Source organism: Bos grunniens, chromosome 19, assembly GCF_055505025.1.
Source record: "Bos grunniens cultivar Pamir isolate PY7600 chromosome 19, Bosgru_T2T1.0, whole genome shotgun sequence".
NCBI lineage: Eukaryota > Metazoa > Chordata > Mammalia > Artiodactyla > Bovidae > Bos > Bos grunniens.
The window spans coordinates 6,884,152-6,900,441 of NC_141183.1; the positions used below are offsets into that span (position 1 = coordinate 6,884,152).

General features: G+C 54.8%; 1 protein-coding gene across 1 annotated transcript; it reads right to left on the minus strand.

The window, feature by feature from the left end:
* Nucleotides 1–683: 683 nt before the first annotated feature.
* On the minus strand, nt 684–16,290 carry FADS6 (fatty acid desaturase 6). The gene is made up of 6 exons (XM_086356007.1): nt 16,033–16,290; nt 15,215–15,381; nt 4,224–4,404; nt 3,283–3,470; nt 1,878–2,057; nt 684–1,092 (listed from the first exon to the last, which is right to left on the minus strand). Exons 1-6 carry the CDS (start codon nt 16,193–16,195, stop codon nt 943–945), a joined length of 1,029 nt encoding a protein of 342 aa, XP_086212133.1. The 5' UTR covers nt 16,196–16,290; the 3' UTR covers nt 684–942.

The following is a 16,290-nucleotide window of genomic DNA, read 5'->3' on the forward strand; positions in this document are numbered from 1 at the left end:
ACATCTCCGCCTCACTCCCAGGCTGCAGACATTCCTTTCACAGCTAAGCGTGGCCCTTGACTCCCAGTTCTTGTGTCTGAACTCCCATCCTTCTCCCACTCCTTCCTCTCCTCTCCAAGACCATCTGACCTCCAGCACCTGTTCCCATAACCCCTCTCCAGCCTCAGCTACCCTCCCCGTCATTTTCTCCCTCTCCCAGTTGAGAATTCTTCCACCCCTTGGGAACATCACAAACAAAGCCGACTTGGAGAGCTAGCCAAGGTCCTGCTCAAAGCTATTACCCCCTTGCTACTTTCATCTGACCTGAAGCCTTCCCCACAAAACACACACTTTGAGCTCACAGGTGCTGTGAGTCTCGGGAGCTGCCGCCAGGGTCTTGCACAGGCTTCCTGGCTGAGATACTAGGAAAGTCTGCCGAAGGTAACCGCTCCCTGTGGTCCCTGGGGAGAGGGCTCCTTTGGGGCCGGAACCTCAAACGGCACAGGAAGAAGCAGTGGCCAAGTTCATTGCTCCCTGGCACCAGGGAGGCCCTCGCCAGGGGGCAGGTGGACCCTTCTCTCTCCATGCGCCTCCTGGCCTGCCCCCAACCTAGGGCCTCTCCTTACCCCTGTCCTCTAGCCCTCCCGAGGCTCAGAGCGGAAGCAGGAAGGAATCCAGCTGTTTAGTCCTGAGATGGAGTCGGCTGAGGTCCAGACTGAGCAGAATGCCCAGCCACCTTTATTCCTTGAAACTCAAAAAAGCAAGCAGGGCAGGTGATCCCTGGAACCCCCTGCGTGAGCTCCCCACCTCACTGTCTACCTGCGCCTCCACACTCTGGTGGAGTGAAGCACAGCCCCTGGGCGGGAGCCAGCGCCCTCCCGGCCCCAACGGTGGCCAGCACAGGCAGGAGAGCCAGGGTTGGGCCCCGGGAAGGACAGCGGGGTGGCTGGGCTGGTCCACCCCTCACTGCAGCCCCACCAGCTCTGTGATGGGAGGGGTCTGCACCATGAACTCCTCATAGCGTCGGAGAAACAGCCGGAAGCGAGCCAGGTAGGAGTCCTCGTTGTATGGCAGCTGCTTCTCGTGGAGGAACTGGGACACCACAGGCTTCACCTGGCAGAAGGTGGGCAGGAGGAGAGGCTGCAGATAGGCCACCCTCATGGGGACCCTTCCTCTCCCCAGCCCCCAACTCCTGTCTACTTTGTTGCATGATGCTGGGGAGGAGCTGAGGGGCTGGGAGAACTCCCACATTTCCAGCAGGGAAAGGGAGTTTTATCCCCAGCATTCTTCTCCGGGGATCCTGACTATCTGACAGTCCTCCTTAGCATAGGGGGATAAACGCCATCTCTCCCTTTCACCAAGCACATACAGGTGCCTGACATTTCAGGTCCATTTCTCCATTATCTTCAAAACCTGTCAACGTAAGCACTGCTTGAAATTGTTAGTTGCTCTGTCGTGTCTGACTCTTTGCAACTCCATGGGCTGCAGCCCGCCAGGCTCCTCTGTCCATGGAATTCTCCAGACAAGAATACTGGAGTGAGTAGCCATTCCCTTCTCCAGGGGATCTTCCCAACCCAGGGATTGAACCAGGGTCTTCTGCATTGCAAGCAGGTTCTTTACTGTCTGAGCCACCAGGGAAGCCCAAGCACGGCTTAGTCCCATTTTACAGATGAGGAAGCTGAGGCTCAGAGACATTCAGTTAACTTGTCCAGAGTCACACTGCCTGGTCAGAAACCCAAGTGTTTCTGATCAAAAGCCACACTGCTGCTTGTTCCCTGAGCGGCCCCTTCCTGGGAAATTCTGGCCAGGTCAGTTGGTCAGAGGGCCCTGAAGGGGACTCCCCCTCCACCCTCAGGCAGCTCCCTCATCCAAGCCCCTCCAGCCCCACCCTCGTCTACCTTCAGGCACATGTTGTCGGAGAGCCTGGGGAAGAGGTGGTGTTCCACGTGGCAGCTGATGAGAGAGTGGCCGAATGCCCAGTCCAGCACCGGCAGCCGGGGCAGGTTCAGCACCCCCAGGCTCATCATGTGGATCCGTCGCGGCTTCTTGTCAGGGGAGAACATGGGCAGCCCGATGTGCTGTGACAGACACGCGGGTCAGGCCCTGGGGCCGGGCCGGGAAGACCCGTGTGTCCCCACCCCGCCCCAGCATCCTCAGCTGGCACCCGGGGGCCCCGTGGGTCCTGTGTCCGTCTCACTTCCTGCTCCGGCAGGACCCGGAAGAGGCACGAGGAGGCTGAGGTTCTGTGTCCTGTGCTGAGCCTCGCCCATCCCTGACCACTCCCCCCGTCAGCGCAATGAATGGAGTCTGGGTGCCCCTCTGGCCCTGTGGTCCTCTAAGTCCACGACTGCCCCCCACTGTCCCTCACATCCCTGTGCCTTCGCTTCATCCCAAAGAGACCCTTCTCTGCTCTCCTTTCAACAATCAAAATCCTGCTCATGGTTCAAGAAACGCCTCCTCTGCCAGGCCTTGTCCTCAGTCTAGAGGATGAGGAAGTGAGTGGGAACTTACGGTCTCACCAGACAAGCGGAGGGATCACAACTGCGGGACTGCATCATGGGATTAAGTCATTAAGGCCGGGGGGTAAGTGCTAGGCTGGGATCCTCACTGGTCCAGGGAGCAGGGAGGTGACCGTCCCCACAGAAGTGGCCCCAGAACTGAGCGCTGAGCTGCCGGACTCCCACAAAGACCTCCCATCTCCAGCGTCTTACCTAGACACACGCCCGCTGGGACCTCGGTGGTGGCCCTTGCTTCACTTCCCTCGGGCTCATCACAGTAAGAGCCCTGAGGCTAGGAGCTGGGGTCCTATTCACCTGTGTCCCTAAGGAGCTTCATCAAGTAAACTTTGCACACGTGCGTGCAAGGTCGCTTCAGTCATGTCTGACTCTGCACCCCTATGGACTGTAGCGCACCAGGCGCCTCTGTCCATGGGATTCTCCAGGCAAGAGTACTAGGACAGATTGCCATGCCCCCCTCCAGGGGATCTTCCCAACCCAGGGACCATCCCAGGTCTCTTACGTCTCCTGCATTGGCAGGTGGGTTCTTTACCACTCGTGCCACCTTTGCACAGAAGCTGCTTAATAAATCCCATCTGCGCTCGAATGGCAGCCAGTGTTGAAGGGAAGTAAACTCCTTACCTGAGACCAAAACTCTCTGTGATGACCCACAGGGAGAAGGGCAGAAGGTAAGAGTAGGGAGGTATTTCACCTGGTGACCTCTCTCTCCCTAGAATCTAGAGTCCAGCCTTCGGCCAGGTGGTCCCCATGCCTCCCTCCCCTGTGTGCAGGGTAGGGGAGGCCTCACCTGGAAGATGTTGACGTGGAGATAAGGGTGGGCCAGCAGGGACCTGGTGATGAGCATGCAGGCCAGGGCCGAGCTGGGGCTCTGGAAGCCAGACACATTCAGGAGCAGCCAGTATTGAGAATAAAGGCCCAAGGAGATCAGGCCCAGTGTCCGCAGGGCCGTCCTGAGCTCCACCTCTCTCAGCCGCTCTGCCAGAAGGGTTGAGAGATTGCGGGGGTTGGGTTTGGCAAGGTTCCAATCCAACATAAGCAGGCTCCCTGGTGGCTGAGTGGTGCAAACTCAGGTGGCCAAGGTAGTTACAGCCCTGAAAAGTCGGTTCATTCGCTTTTCTTTCCCCCTTTGGCTGCACCGTGTGGCTTGCAGGATCTTAGTTCCCCGACCAGGGATCAACCCCAGGCCCCAGCAGTGAAAGTGCCAAGTCCTAACCACTGGACCACCAAGTAATTCCTTTTTTTTTTTCTTTCGCCCATTTTTAGAATAGAAAACAGAGCATTAAGCAACCTGAGGTCAGTCTGACATTAATAGTAAGTGGTGGCATGGGGCTTGAGCCCTTAGCCCCTGCTCCTTCCACCGTACAATATTGCTCCTACGAGACTAAACATTATAACGTACAACAGAGTGTGAGGCCTTTACAAAGCACTTTTACATCTACAACCTCATTATGCCTTCCCACCATCCTTGAGGAGCAGGGGAGAACCTGAAGTTCAGAGACGTTAAGTTACCTGCCTGCAGTCATCACCCACCAGTAAGCGGCAAAGTCAGACTGGGCCCCAGCTCCACAGTTCTTTCCACCCTGCTTGGCTGTCTCAGAAGGTTTCTGTCTGGTCTCAACTCAGGGCTCCTCGCTTCCTTCATGAAGCCTCCACGAAGCCATGAGAGGGAGGAAGGGAAGGGAGTTGGGGGGACCAGGTCTTTGCAGGGCACGGCCCTGGCTTACTCACCCACAGCCACGAGCGGGGTTATGATGGGGATCAAGAGAGGAGCGAGGAACATGTAGACGTAGCGGTTGAGGCAAGGCAGCCTCCACGTGCTCGAGTCCCCCAGGCCTAGCACGTTGGTGTAGCCGTGGTGCATCTTCACGTGTCCATACTTGGCGTACTCCGCAGTGAAGGACGTGCATACCTGGAGGAGGCAGCCAGAAGCGGGGCGGGGTCCACATCCCAGGCGAGCAAAGCTGGCCCTCTGGAGCCTCGAAAAGACCCTCCTTCCCCAGACCCTGCCTTTCCAAGGCCTTCCTGCCTTCCACTCCCAGCTCATCAGCCTTGACCATCAGCTCTCAGGGATCTAGGACCACATCCTGGGACTTCCCTGGTGGTTTAGTGGTTAAGAATCTGCCTGCCCATGCAGGGGACGCGGGTTCGATCCCTGGTTGGGGAACTAAGAGCCCACATGCCTGGAGGCAGGTAAGCCCAGTGTGCCACAACTACTGAGTCTGCACACTCAAGAGTCCCGCAGCACAACTAGAGAAGCCCACGCGCTGCAGTGAAGAGCCAATGAGCCCCGAGAAAGATCCTGCGGTTGGGTGCCGCAGCCAAGACCTGGCGCGCGTGCGCAGGCGCGCATGCTACGTCGATTCACTGGTCCATACCGACTCTTTGCGACCCCATGGACTATAGCCCGCCAAGCTCCTCTGTTCATGGGATACTCCAGGCAAGAATACTGGAGTGGGTCGCCATGCCCTCCTCCAGGGGACTCAGCGATGGAACACGCATCTCTTGTCTCCTGCACTGGCAGGCAGGTTCTTTACCACTAGGGCCACTTGGGAAGCCCCTAAGACCTGATGCAACCAAATAAATAATCTTTAAAAAAAAAAAAAAAAAATCAACTGTATCCACTCGGCATGATGCTGCAAAGCATTTGGGGCGGGAGGCCAGCAAGTCTGAGAGGGCTGCTGGAGGACTGGACGCATTGAAGGCAAAGCTCCGGGCATCTGATGGCAATTATTTCGTGAGTGTTCATGGTGGAAACATCTGCACCTTCATGACACTGCTTTGCATCCTGAGCCCACCACAGTGAGGGGAGTCTAGGGAAGAAGAAAGGCCATCTTCTGAATCGTCCCTGAGGGTGGCACCCAGGGTGAGGGTGCCCCAGTGGCGGCCAAGAGTTAACTTCTTCCTAGGGGTGACTCTTTGGCGTGATCCCACGTGGGAGTCTCTGAAGCTGGTAGCTAGCAGCAGCAGCAGCTCCCTGACTCCAAGAAGAGCAATCATTCTGAATATAAAAGAGGCACCAAAGTGTTTCTCATGCAGATGTATGCAAATTAACACCCAACCTCAGTCTCTTCCAATATTTTATCCAAAAGCCAGAAGACTTTGCTAATTTTATTGAAGACGCTGCCTGTCTATATCCTGGAGGGTGTGAAGGTGGACCCAATGCCAGTCACTGTGAGCGCCACAAAGAGCCGAGCAGGGGGCTTCCCTGGTGGTCCAGTGGTTAAGGCTGCAGGCTCCCAGGGCAGGGGCCATGGGTGCAGTCCTCAGTCAGGGATCCCTAAATGCCGCACGGCACGGTCAAATAAAAAAATAAAAAATAAATTTTTAAAAAGTAAAATATAATCATTTTAAAAAAAAAGGACCCAACAGTTGGTTCACAAAGGAGCTGTTGCCAGGATCTGCCAAGGCCTCCTCAGAGGCCAGTCTGCCTCTGCCCAAGGCTTGGAAGTGTACTTTGAGCTTCACGGTTCTATAACTGGAAAAAAGCAACTGGGCTTTTGTTGGTTTTTTTGTTTGTTTTTAACTTAATTATTAATTACTTCTCGGCTGCTCACGGACTTCCTCGAGGGTGGCTTCTCTTGTTCCTGAGCACAGGCTCTAGGGTGTGTGCGGGCTTCGGGAGTCGTGACACACGGGCTTAGTTGACCCCGAGCATATGGGATCTTCCCGGACCAGGGATCGAACCCGTGCTCCCTGCATTGGCACCACAAGGGAAGTCTGTGACTGTTTTTAACTGCTGTTTTTAACTGTTTTCCTTCCTCACACTTCTGCTCCAAAGGCCGAGCCTGTCTGCATTGCTTTTTGCTTCACGAAATGTTAGCTGCACTCAGCAATCTGCTCTTCCTTCTTGCCCTTCCTTCTGGCCTGAGTTCTACACCTCTGCTCAGACTAGCAGCTGATCATGCTTTGAGCCAGAAACAGCCTGGGGCCTGAACCCTTCCGAGCTTGACCTCAGGGGTCTCCAGGGCCAGGTTCTCAGCCACATGCCCAGACCAGAGAACTGGGGGCAGGGGCCACCGTGTAACACGTGGTTTGTGACTCAACACAAGCTTCCGGAATCTGTGTGACCTGCCTTTTTGCAAGAATAAGAACAGATCTGAGGGGACTTCCCTGGTGGTCCAGGGCTGAGACTTCACCTCCTTTTTTTTTTTTTTTTTTTTGAGACTTCACCTCCTAATGAGGGGGTTCGGGTTCGTGTTCCATCCCTGGTTGGGAGCTAAGACCCCACTGCTTCCCAACAGAGGCAGAATTGTAACAAATTCAATAAAGACTTTAAAAATGGTCCACATTAAAAAAGAAAGAAACCCAGATCTGAGGCTATTTCTATACACTGGAATTCTCCCTCCCATCTAGATGTTCTTTCCAGAATGAGAGGGAACACGGTGGGCTTGGGAGGAGGAGAGAGACTGGACACAGGGTTCGGCGTGTATTACATGCACCCATCAAAGTGTAGGGGGACAGGGCCACACCTTACAGACGGTCCTGCTGCAAAGGATTATTTACAGGCCTCGCCCAAGATGATCTCCCATCCAGACCCAGAGAAAGTTCCAGAAGCTTCTTGATATCACTACCTTCTACAACCCTCAGGCAGACTTAAGAACCTAGATCTCTTAGCCGCACTCAGGCTCCTCAAGTGGCCAAAGTGAGTGTTGGGTAGACTCTCGACATCTCCTCTCAGCTACAACTGGGGGACCCACCACACTCTGCAGCCCTCGAGTGCCAACGACTGGAGCCCACGCGCCTAAAGCCGGTACTCCACAGCAAGAGAAGCCACCGCAGTGAGCAGCCCGAGCACCTTAACGGAGAGGCGCTCACCACGACTAGACAAAGCCCAAGAGCAACAGCGAAGACCCAGGGCAGCCAAAAGCAAATAAATAAAAATTAAAATAAATTGGGGTCCCTCCCCAGATCTCTCACTCATTTAGTTGTTTATTCATTAAGCATTCTCAGACCTCCACCAGCAGCCAAAGGTAGTTCTCTAACTTGGTACTTTTTTAAATAATTTATTTTTTGAGCAGGTAATATGTTTGCATAATTCAAAAAATATACAGTGGGGTGGGGGAGTCTTCTTCCTACCTGACCCCCCAGTTGCCCCATTTTCCTCCTGGGAGGTGAGGGAGGTCCTCTATCCCTTTATGTGTTCTCTAATATTTTGCTCTTTTAATTTTTAAGCAAACAACACTCTGCAGGATTGAAAACCGTCATTATAAGATTAGGACACAGAGTTTGGCTTCAAATAGGTCATTTACTGGATCGGAGGGGGAGGGCCAGGATGAGGCAGGTGCCCGGCAGAAGCTGTAAGTGTGGCCACTGAGAGAGGTGAGGACCAGAGGGCAGGGGCAGAAGGAGGGTTCTGGAGGAAGGATGTAGAGGAGGAGGAGGCAATCAAGACAGGAGCCAAGTCTCCAGCTCAAAGCCTGGGGGGCAGGGGTCACTCCGGAGACGGGGACAGGAGAAGAGGGCCACAGGATGGGCAGGGTGAGGAGGAGGGGCTGGGGGTTGTCCCAGAGGCAGCATCCCTCAGGCAGGAGGGACTGTGGGCTGGAGTCTTCCCTGCTTTAAGTTTGTCAAATCAAGTATAGGACACCTGGGGACTTACTTGGCGGTCCCATGGCTAAGTCTTCATGCTCCCAGTGCAGGGGGCCTGGGTTCCATCCCTGGTTAGGGAATTAGATCCCATATGTCTCAACTAAAGATCTCACATGCTGCAACTAAGACCCGGCACAGCCAAATAATGTTTTGTTTTGGTTTTTTTAAGTACAGGATGTGGAAACAGAAATGGCAACCCACTCCAGTATTCTTGCTTGGAGAACTCTATGGAGCCTGGGGTGCTATAGTCCATGGGGTCACAAAAAGTCAAACCAGCAACCACCTTCCCACTTCTGTCAGCCTGTCCTGACAGCGTCTCCTCCAGACGCTCTCACCAGGGGTTCTCAGCCTCGCCACTATTGCCTTGGGGACTGGGGGCTTCCCTGGTGGTTCAGATGGTAAAGAATCTGCCTGCAATGTGGGAGACCTGGGTTCGATCCCTGGGAAGGGAAGATTCCCCTGGAGGAAGGAATGGCAACCCACTCCAGTATTCCTGTCTGGAGAAGCCCATGGACAGAGGAGCCTGTCAGGCTACAGTCCCTGGGGTTGCAAAGAGTCAGACACCACTGAGGGACTAACACTTTCATACTTTTTCGTTCCATATCTGTGCATAGTAGTCTGTCTACCAGCAACCTTGGCCCCTATCTGCTAGATGCCAGGAGCAACACATAAACACTTGCACGTATGTACAGACACACCCTAGTCATCACAGCCCAAAACACCTGCAGACACCGACCATGTCCCTGCCACGCTCTCTCCTCTCTGTGTTCCCACGGCCTTCACACAGCTGCCTTCACAGTCTGCCTGCCCAGGCCCTGGGCTGCATCGTGTAGTAGCTGAGCAGCCAGGGTCAAGTGACTTAACCTGCCAGACCAGTGTTTCCTCATCCACAAAGTAAGGGTGATAATAGGTTTGACCTCACAGGGAGGCGTGATTATTAACATCAACTACACAGTAAGCACCCAGTAATGGTCAGTTGGTATAATTAAGACTTCTATTATTTTGATGTCATTCGTGTGTGCCTGTTTACCCGCTGGACTCTGAGCCCTTGGGGAACTGGAAGAGGGTTCTGCTCACCATTGTGTCCCCAGCACCCAGCAGAGGGCTGGGCCGGGAGCGAAAGCTTGGTGATTTTGAGCTGCTCAGCCAACGCCCATGTGGAGCCTCAACTGCTGACACTGTTTCAGCCCCTAGATCTCCCCAGCAAACCCAGCTTCCCTCCAAGTCTCCCCTCCCCACTGGGCAGCCACGGGCCGCCTGGGAGCAGCCCTCCCCTTTTCTCCGAGCCCCCCTACCACCATACCCACCCAAGGACACTCACCAGGCTCAGTGCCACCACCCACAGATGACCACCTGATCCTCCTCCAGCATCCTCAGCCTCTGGAGGCCCATGTGCAAGCCCACGGGGGCCAAGCTTTTAGAGACCCACCGGTGTGGGAACTGCCAGACGACCCCTTGCAAGTACATTTTACAAATCTGCATATGTGATAAAATCGCACAGACACACACGCACAAAGTCAATGTCCTGGTGTGTTGAATCGCTGTTGAGTCGCTCAGTCGTGTCTGACTCTCTGCGACCCCACAGACTTGTAGCCCGCCAGGCTCCTCTGTCCATGGGCTTTCCCAGGCAAGAATACTGGTGTGGGTTGCCATTTCCTTCTCCAGGGGACCTTCCTCCCTCAGGGATCGAACCCACGTCTCCTGCATTGGCAGGTGAATTCTTTACCACTGAGCCACCAGGGAAGTCCTGAATGTCAAATGTTGAATGACAATACATGTAACTATTGAGGCGTCTAGGTAACGGGTCCACTGGACTGCTCTGTCCTCTCTGATCTGGTTTTGCAGTGTCTTGCGAATCTCTAATTATTTCAAAAGTACAAATGTTTTTATTTTTTTTAAAAGAAGTATATTTTGTACTACAGATCTGAGTTTGCCTGCTAAATATATTTTTTTAATTAAAAAATTTAAAAATCACAGTGGAGCATACTCAGAGGACCACCCCTCAGGGTTCAGGTGGGGCCAAAAAGAAAGAAGGCGAGAGACGGCCCAGAAGGTACAGGCCACCGTGAACCGGCAGGAAGAGAATCGGAACTGTTCAAGCATCGTAATCAGGCTGGGCTTCTGGGCTCGGGCTCGGTTTCCACCACCAGCACAGGGGACTGGAAAGAAGGTGACAGTTCCCCCCAGGTGACACCCCTCCCCCAGGGCAGAGCCGCCGGGGCTCTCCGTGGACCAGCTGTGACGCCACCCCCATAGCACAAAGCCGACTTTAAAAGGAGAGTTGGAAGTTGAGACACAATGGAGCTTAGTAACTGGCACGGCCTGTTCCCTCCCACTTAGGGGAACATCTTGACTGTGAGTGACTGGCAAGGGAGTCCCTAAAGGCCTCCTGATTGCAGGAGTTAATCTTCCCCAACTGAAAATAGAGTTGCCATATGATCCTGTGACCCACTCCTGGGTATGGATCTGGAGAAAACTATAATTCGAAAAGATACATGCATCCCTGTGTTCATGACAGCACTATTTATAATAGCCAAGACACGGAAAAAGACTAAATGCCCATCAACACGTGAATGAATAAAGAAGGTGTGGTATACACATACATATATATATTATATGATAACATATACTATATGGAATATAACGTGATTATAAGGTGTGAAAATATATATATTATATGGAATATTAATCATAAAAGAATGAAATCACACCACTTGCAGCAGCATGGATGGACCTAGAGAGTATCATATTAAGTGAGTTAGAATGAGAAGGGCAAACACCGTGCGACCGGTATCACTTACATGTGATAAATTCATCTACGAAACAGGAACGGACTCACAGACACAGGGACAGACATACAGACACAGGGAACAGACTCAGAGACACAGGGGACGGGCTCACAGACACAGGGGACGGACTCGCAGACACAGGGAGCAGACTCACAGACACAGGGGACGGACTCACAGACACAGGGAGCAGACTCACAGACACAGGGGACGGACTCACAGACACAGGGGACGGACTCACAGACACGGACGGACTCGCAGACACAGGGAGCAGACTCACAGACACAGGGGACAGACTCACAGACAGGGAACAGACTCACAGACACAGGGGACAGACTCACAGACACAAGGGACAGACTTGGGGTTGCCAAGGGGGAGAGGGATGGGGGAGCGACTGGGAGTTTGGGGTCAGCAGATGCAAATTATTACACAGAGAATGAGTGAATACCCTACGATAAGCCATAATGGAAAAGAACATGAAGAAGAATGTGTGTATATATATGTGTGTGTGTGTGTGTGTAACTGAATCACCTTGCTGTATAATAGAAATTAACACAACATTGTAAATCAACTGTAAATTAAAAACTAAGCTTTTCCAAGCTTCGGCACTTGAACCGTAGGGGCCTGCCCACCCCAGCCTGCCCCTACATTCCTGTGGCTCTTGACGGGCAGTACCCAAGAACACTGGAAGTCCTCATGACATAACCCAGGACAAGGAGCAGGCGGGCGAGGGCAGTCCGTGGGCAAGGGGGGGGGTCAGAGGTGCACGGAATGGAATGGAACACCGTGGCGTAGACAGGAAGTGGGTGTTCGGAGGGAAGTCAGTCCTGGCGTGAGTCGGGTATATGATTTTGGATACTTTGGCAGAGAAGCAATAGCAACCTGGATGTCAGCTGCCCCCGCCATCCTGCCTGCCCTCCCCTCAGATCCAACGGGTCAGAGAGGGCGACCTCTCTCACCCCCAGCTCGTGCCAGCAGATTGTGAAAGAGGCCTGGCAAAAGCTGGGCCGAGCAGGAAAGCCAGTGACACTCCAGGTGACACCTGAGGCTGTGACTAAGGGACTAGATTCTTCTATGGTGATGCTGCCTCCTGAGGGTCACAGTTTGGAAACAGCGCAGGCAGTCGACAAGCGGAGGAGGAAAGAGAGACAACGGGACGTGAAAGATGGGGAAGCCGGGGATCCAGGAGGGTCCCAGGTAGTCTGCTGAGATCCTACGTGGCAAGAGCTGGTCCTCTGTGTGATGCGAAGGACAGGTATGGTTCAGGGCCTCAGCAAACAGCCCCCTCAGTACACACACACACACACCCCCCACACACAGCTCCACTGAGCTTTGTATAAGCTGGTCAACCTTTCAGTTAAAAATGAACAACGCTGGGCTTCCCTAGTGGCTCAACGGTAAAGAATCCGCCTGCCAATACAGGAGGCACGGGTTCGATCCCTGGTCCGAGAAGATCCCACATGCCGTGGTGCTACTCAGCCCGCGTGCCACTCTAATGAGCACAGGCTCCAGAGCCTGGGAGCCGCAATTTCTGAAGCCCTCACGCGCGAGAGCTCTGTTGCTCTGCAACAGGAGAAGCCACCGCAGTGATAAGCCAGCGCACAACTGGAGAGGAACCCCAGCTCGCCACTACTGAGAAAAGCCCATGCACCAACAAAGATCCAGCGCAGACAGAAGTGTTAAAAAGAAAAAAAAGAAAAGAAAACTAAAGCATTTAAAGCAGTTAAAAAAAAAAAAAAAACGCTAACAAACAAAACAAGTAAGAAAAACCACTAACCTTTTGCTTGCAACTGACTGGGTGTTCCCTCCAGAGGAAAAAGAAAAAGGTGATGGGGGTGGTCGGGGAGCTTGTTACTTGGAAGCAGGCATTGAAGAGTCAGGCCCAGGCCCTAATGAAGATCTAGGGTGTCTCGTTTAATATTCACACTGGTTTCACAGAGGAGGTAACATTATTATTCTCATTTATTACATGGAGAAACCAACACTTAGATGCTAAATTAAGTAACTTGTCCAAGGTCACAGAGTCAGTGTGTCCAAGGTGGCCCCGACACTGTCCGCTGCCTGGTTGACAAAAGGAAAGAATCCACTTGCCCTACTCATGCCAGTGGCCGAGGAGGTGGAGCCGTCCCCTCCTTCCCACTGGGAGCTGGATCTTCCCTGAGGTTGGCCAGAGTCAGGGCCACGCCTTGAGGCATGGGGGGTGGAAAAGCAGAGGCCTCCCACTCAGGTTGCCCTCGAGAAATTTGCAATCTGCCTGCAGCATACCAGCCTTCACAGCTGGGGATGGAAGCCAAGCCTTCCCTACGTGGGGCTCACCCACCTCCAGGCTGTGACCTTCCGGCAGCCTGCTCTTCCCCAGACCTTGTCCCCGTGTCCCCTGCAGGGTCATCGTCTACAAACATTGAGCTCAGCCCTGTGCCAGGGACTAAAGAGGCAAAGATGAGGCCACTGCCTGGGTCTCAGGGGACGAGATGAGGGGAGCCACCAGGCTGCCGGGGTCCCTCCAGGTGGGTCCCGCACTGTGGTTCAGCTGGAGCCCTCTGTCTGGGGAGGCTGGGAAGACTCCACCTTCTCAGCCGCCCCCAGGCCTCTGGGGCTCAGTGCAGCTTTGACAGAGCCCACATGATAGCACAACATCCTGGTTCCTCCCCTGCTTGTGATTACAAACTTGGGGGGTGGCGGCGTCTGACCCTGGCTCCAGGGTTGGGTCTGTACCTTAGAGCCTGGCTGAGACCAACGCTCAGGGGTCCCTGGGAAGAAGACTGTCTTGAAATGGACCCTGAGGACCCATTGGTTTCCTTTGTCCTTTTTAAAAAGTATATTTCTTTACTTTTATTTATTTGGCTATACTGGGTCTTCGGTGCAGCATGTGGGATCTAGATCGCTGATTGGGGATCAAACCCAAGAACCTTCATTGGGAAACCTGCATTGGCGTCTTACCCACTGGAGCAGAAGTACCCCCCTTGTCCTTTGCATTTTAGAAATGTATGCAGGGATTTCCCTGATGGTCCAGTGGGTAGGATTTGGCGCTCCAAATGCAGGGGGCCCAGGTTCAATCCCTAGTTGGGGAACTAGATCCCACATGCTGCAACTAAAGATCCTGCAACGAAGATCAAAGATCCCGAGTGCCACAACTAAGACCTGAAGCCAAATGGATAAAACATAAAATAAAAAATGAAAAATTAAGGAATCTCCCTCCCTTTAAGAAAAAAAATAGAAACGTGCGCAGGTGGGAGAGGTGGGTTTGGGGATGGTGAAGGCGATGGAGGGTGCTGGACAGACAGTGCTTCCTCTCATCTAACTCATGCACTATAATTTTATAAAACGTCCTGTGTGCGTGCGTGTACAGTTATGTAAAGTTATATAACTTTATTAAAAGTTAGTAATTGAGGGGCTTCCCTGGTGGCCCAGTGGTTAAGACTTTGAGCTTCCAAGCAGGGGGTGAGGGTTCCATCCCTGGTTGGAACACTAAGATCCCACCTGCTTCGTGGTGCGGCCAATAAACAAATAAAAGCTCTTTAAAAAAAAAGAAAAGTTAATAATTGAGTTAATTGGTCACAGTAACCAGTTCCTGGCAGAAAAGGACTGTTTCTGGTACCAGCTTTCACATTTGTTCATAAGGGACCCAGGGTCCATGGTGGGGGATCACCTGGAAGGAAGGGAAGAGGGGGTGTCAGAGCGTCGGAGACCTGAGACCGGTCCAGACAGAAGGGGAACCGGGCCAGACACCTTTGCCTACCTGACCGTGCCCACAGGCTGAGGCAGGCTGGGGAGATGGTGAGAGAAGTGGGGCAAGAGTCAGGAGAGAGGAGGGGCCCTCCTGGTACAGACCCAGGTAAGCAAGGGGCTTCTAGGAGGCTCCACCATCGCCAGGTGTCAGGAGGTGGGGGCTGTTATGGAACTGGGGTGCTGGGACAGACACCAGGCCCCTGCTCCCCCTGCCCTCTGTCCATCGTTCACATCCCAAACCCCAACTGCAAAACCAGGAAGCCCAAAGGTTGCAGCCAGGACTGCCAGCCGCAGGAGTCCTGGGGAGAGGAAGAAGGTCCACCCTCCTGAACCAGTGTTGTGGAGAAGAGAGCCGCCCCCAGGAGAAACCGGTGCTCCGGCTGCGTCCCCGGCCTCAGTTGAGCACTGATCATTCCTCATGCAGCCCTCTACCCTCTCAAGGGTTGGGGTCGTGCACACACGCAGACACACACAGACCGTAGTGCAGACAGGCGACACGCTTGGGCCCACGTGCCAAGAGCCGCAGCTGCTGGCCCTCGAGGGCTCACAGGGCTGTGCATGCCTGGATTCTCACACCAAGGCCCCGCAGCGGCTCCCACCCCGTCCCAGGCTCACCTCCACAAAGAAAAGCGTCCAGACCTTGCTCCAGCCTCTGGACTCGGTGAGGGCACCATGAGTGGCCAGGTGGCTGCCCTTGACGGTCAGTGTGTAGTGGCACACCCCCAGGATGGTGATGCCCAGGGCAAAGACCAGGGGGCTGTCAGAGCGCAGGCACAGGAACCCTGCGGGGGGAGGTGGGGGGGGGCGGCAGGAAGAGCGGTAAGGGCGGGGGGTCTTTCTCTGGTTCTTGGAGATCTAAGCCCAAATGCCCCAGCCTGCACCCCTGGAAGCCCGGGCCAAAGAGGGCCCAGCCCTGGGGACTGCCCCGGATAGTGGTGTGGCAGGTTCCACGAAGGCCGGAGTGGGATGGGTTGGCTCTCTCTGAAAGCTCTGAGACAAGACAGAGCGCCACTGACTCACCGAGGAGAGGCCGGGAATCTTGATTCTGCGCCCCTGCCAGAGGGGCGGTGGCGACAGGGCACGGTGGGGGGGTCCAGGCCAGGCGAGGACCAGGGAACACGCCCCTCGCCCCCTCCCCGGGCGCCCTATGGAGCACCCTCCCCCTCCCCAGGCCATCTCATCTCCCCCCTCACCACCCCCACCACCCCACCCCGCCGCTTCTCCCTGACTCTGCTCAACTTTCTCCTCCACTGCCCTTCATCCATCGGGGCATCTCCGGGTACACAAGTCAGAACACCCCAACCAGACTTCCCGGGCTGACCCTCTGTCCTAGCGTCCCGGGCAAGCGCCATCTACCCCACCCCGCCGCCCGCCCCGACACCCTCCGCCGCCGCCCAGCGGGCCGCGCAGCCCCCAGTCCCCGTGTCCCTCACCGGGTGGCAAAGCGAGGAGGCTGAGCGCGAGGATGGCGCAGTCCACGCCGTGGCGCTCCCACCACGAGCTCGCCCTCACCACCTCCTGCACCCGCGCCTCCAGCTCGCCCAGCAGCGTCTCGGCCCCGGCGCTCTCCCGGGGCGCGCCCCCCGCAGGCTCCATGGGCTCCGCGTTCGGGCCGGGCACCCGCCGAGGACTCGGAGGATCGGGAGCGTCTGCGGCGCCGGGCGGCCGAGGCGCCGAGCGCGAGCGGAGGC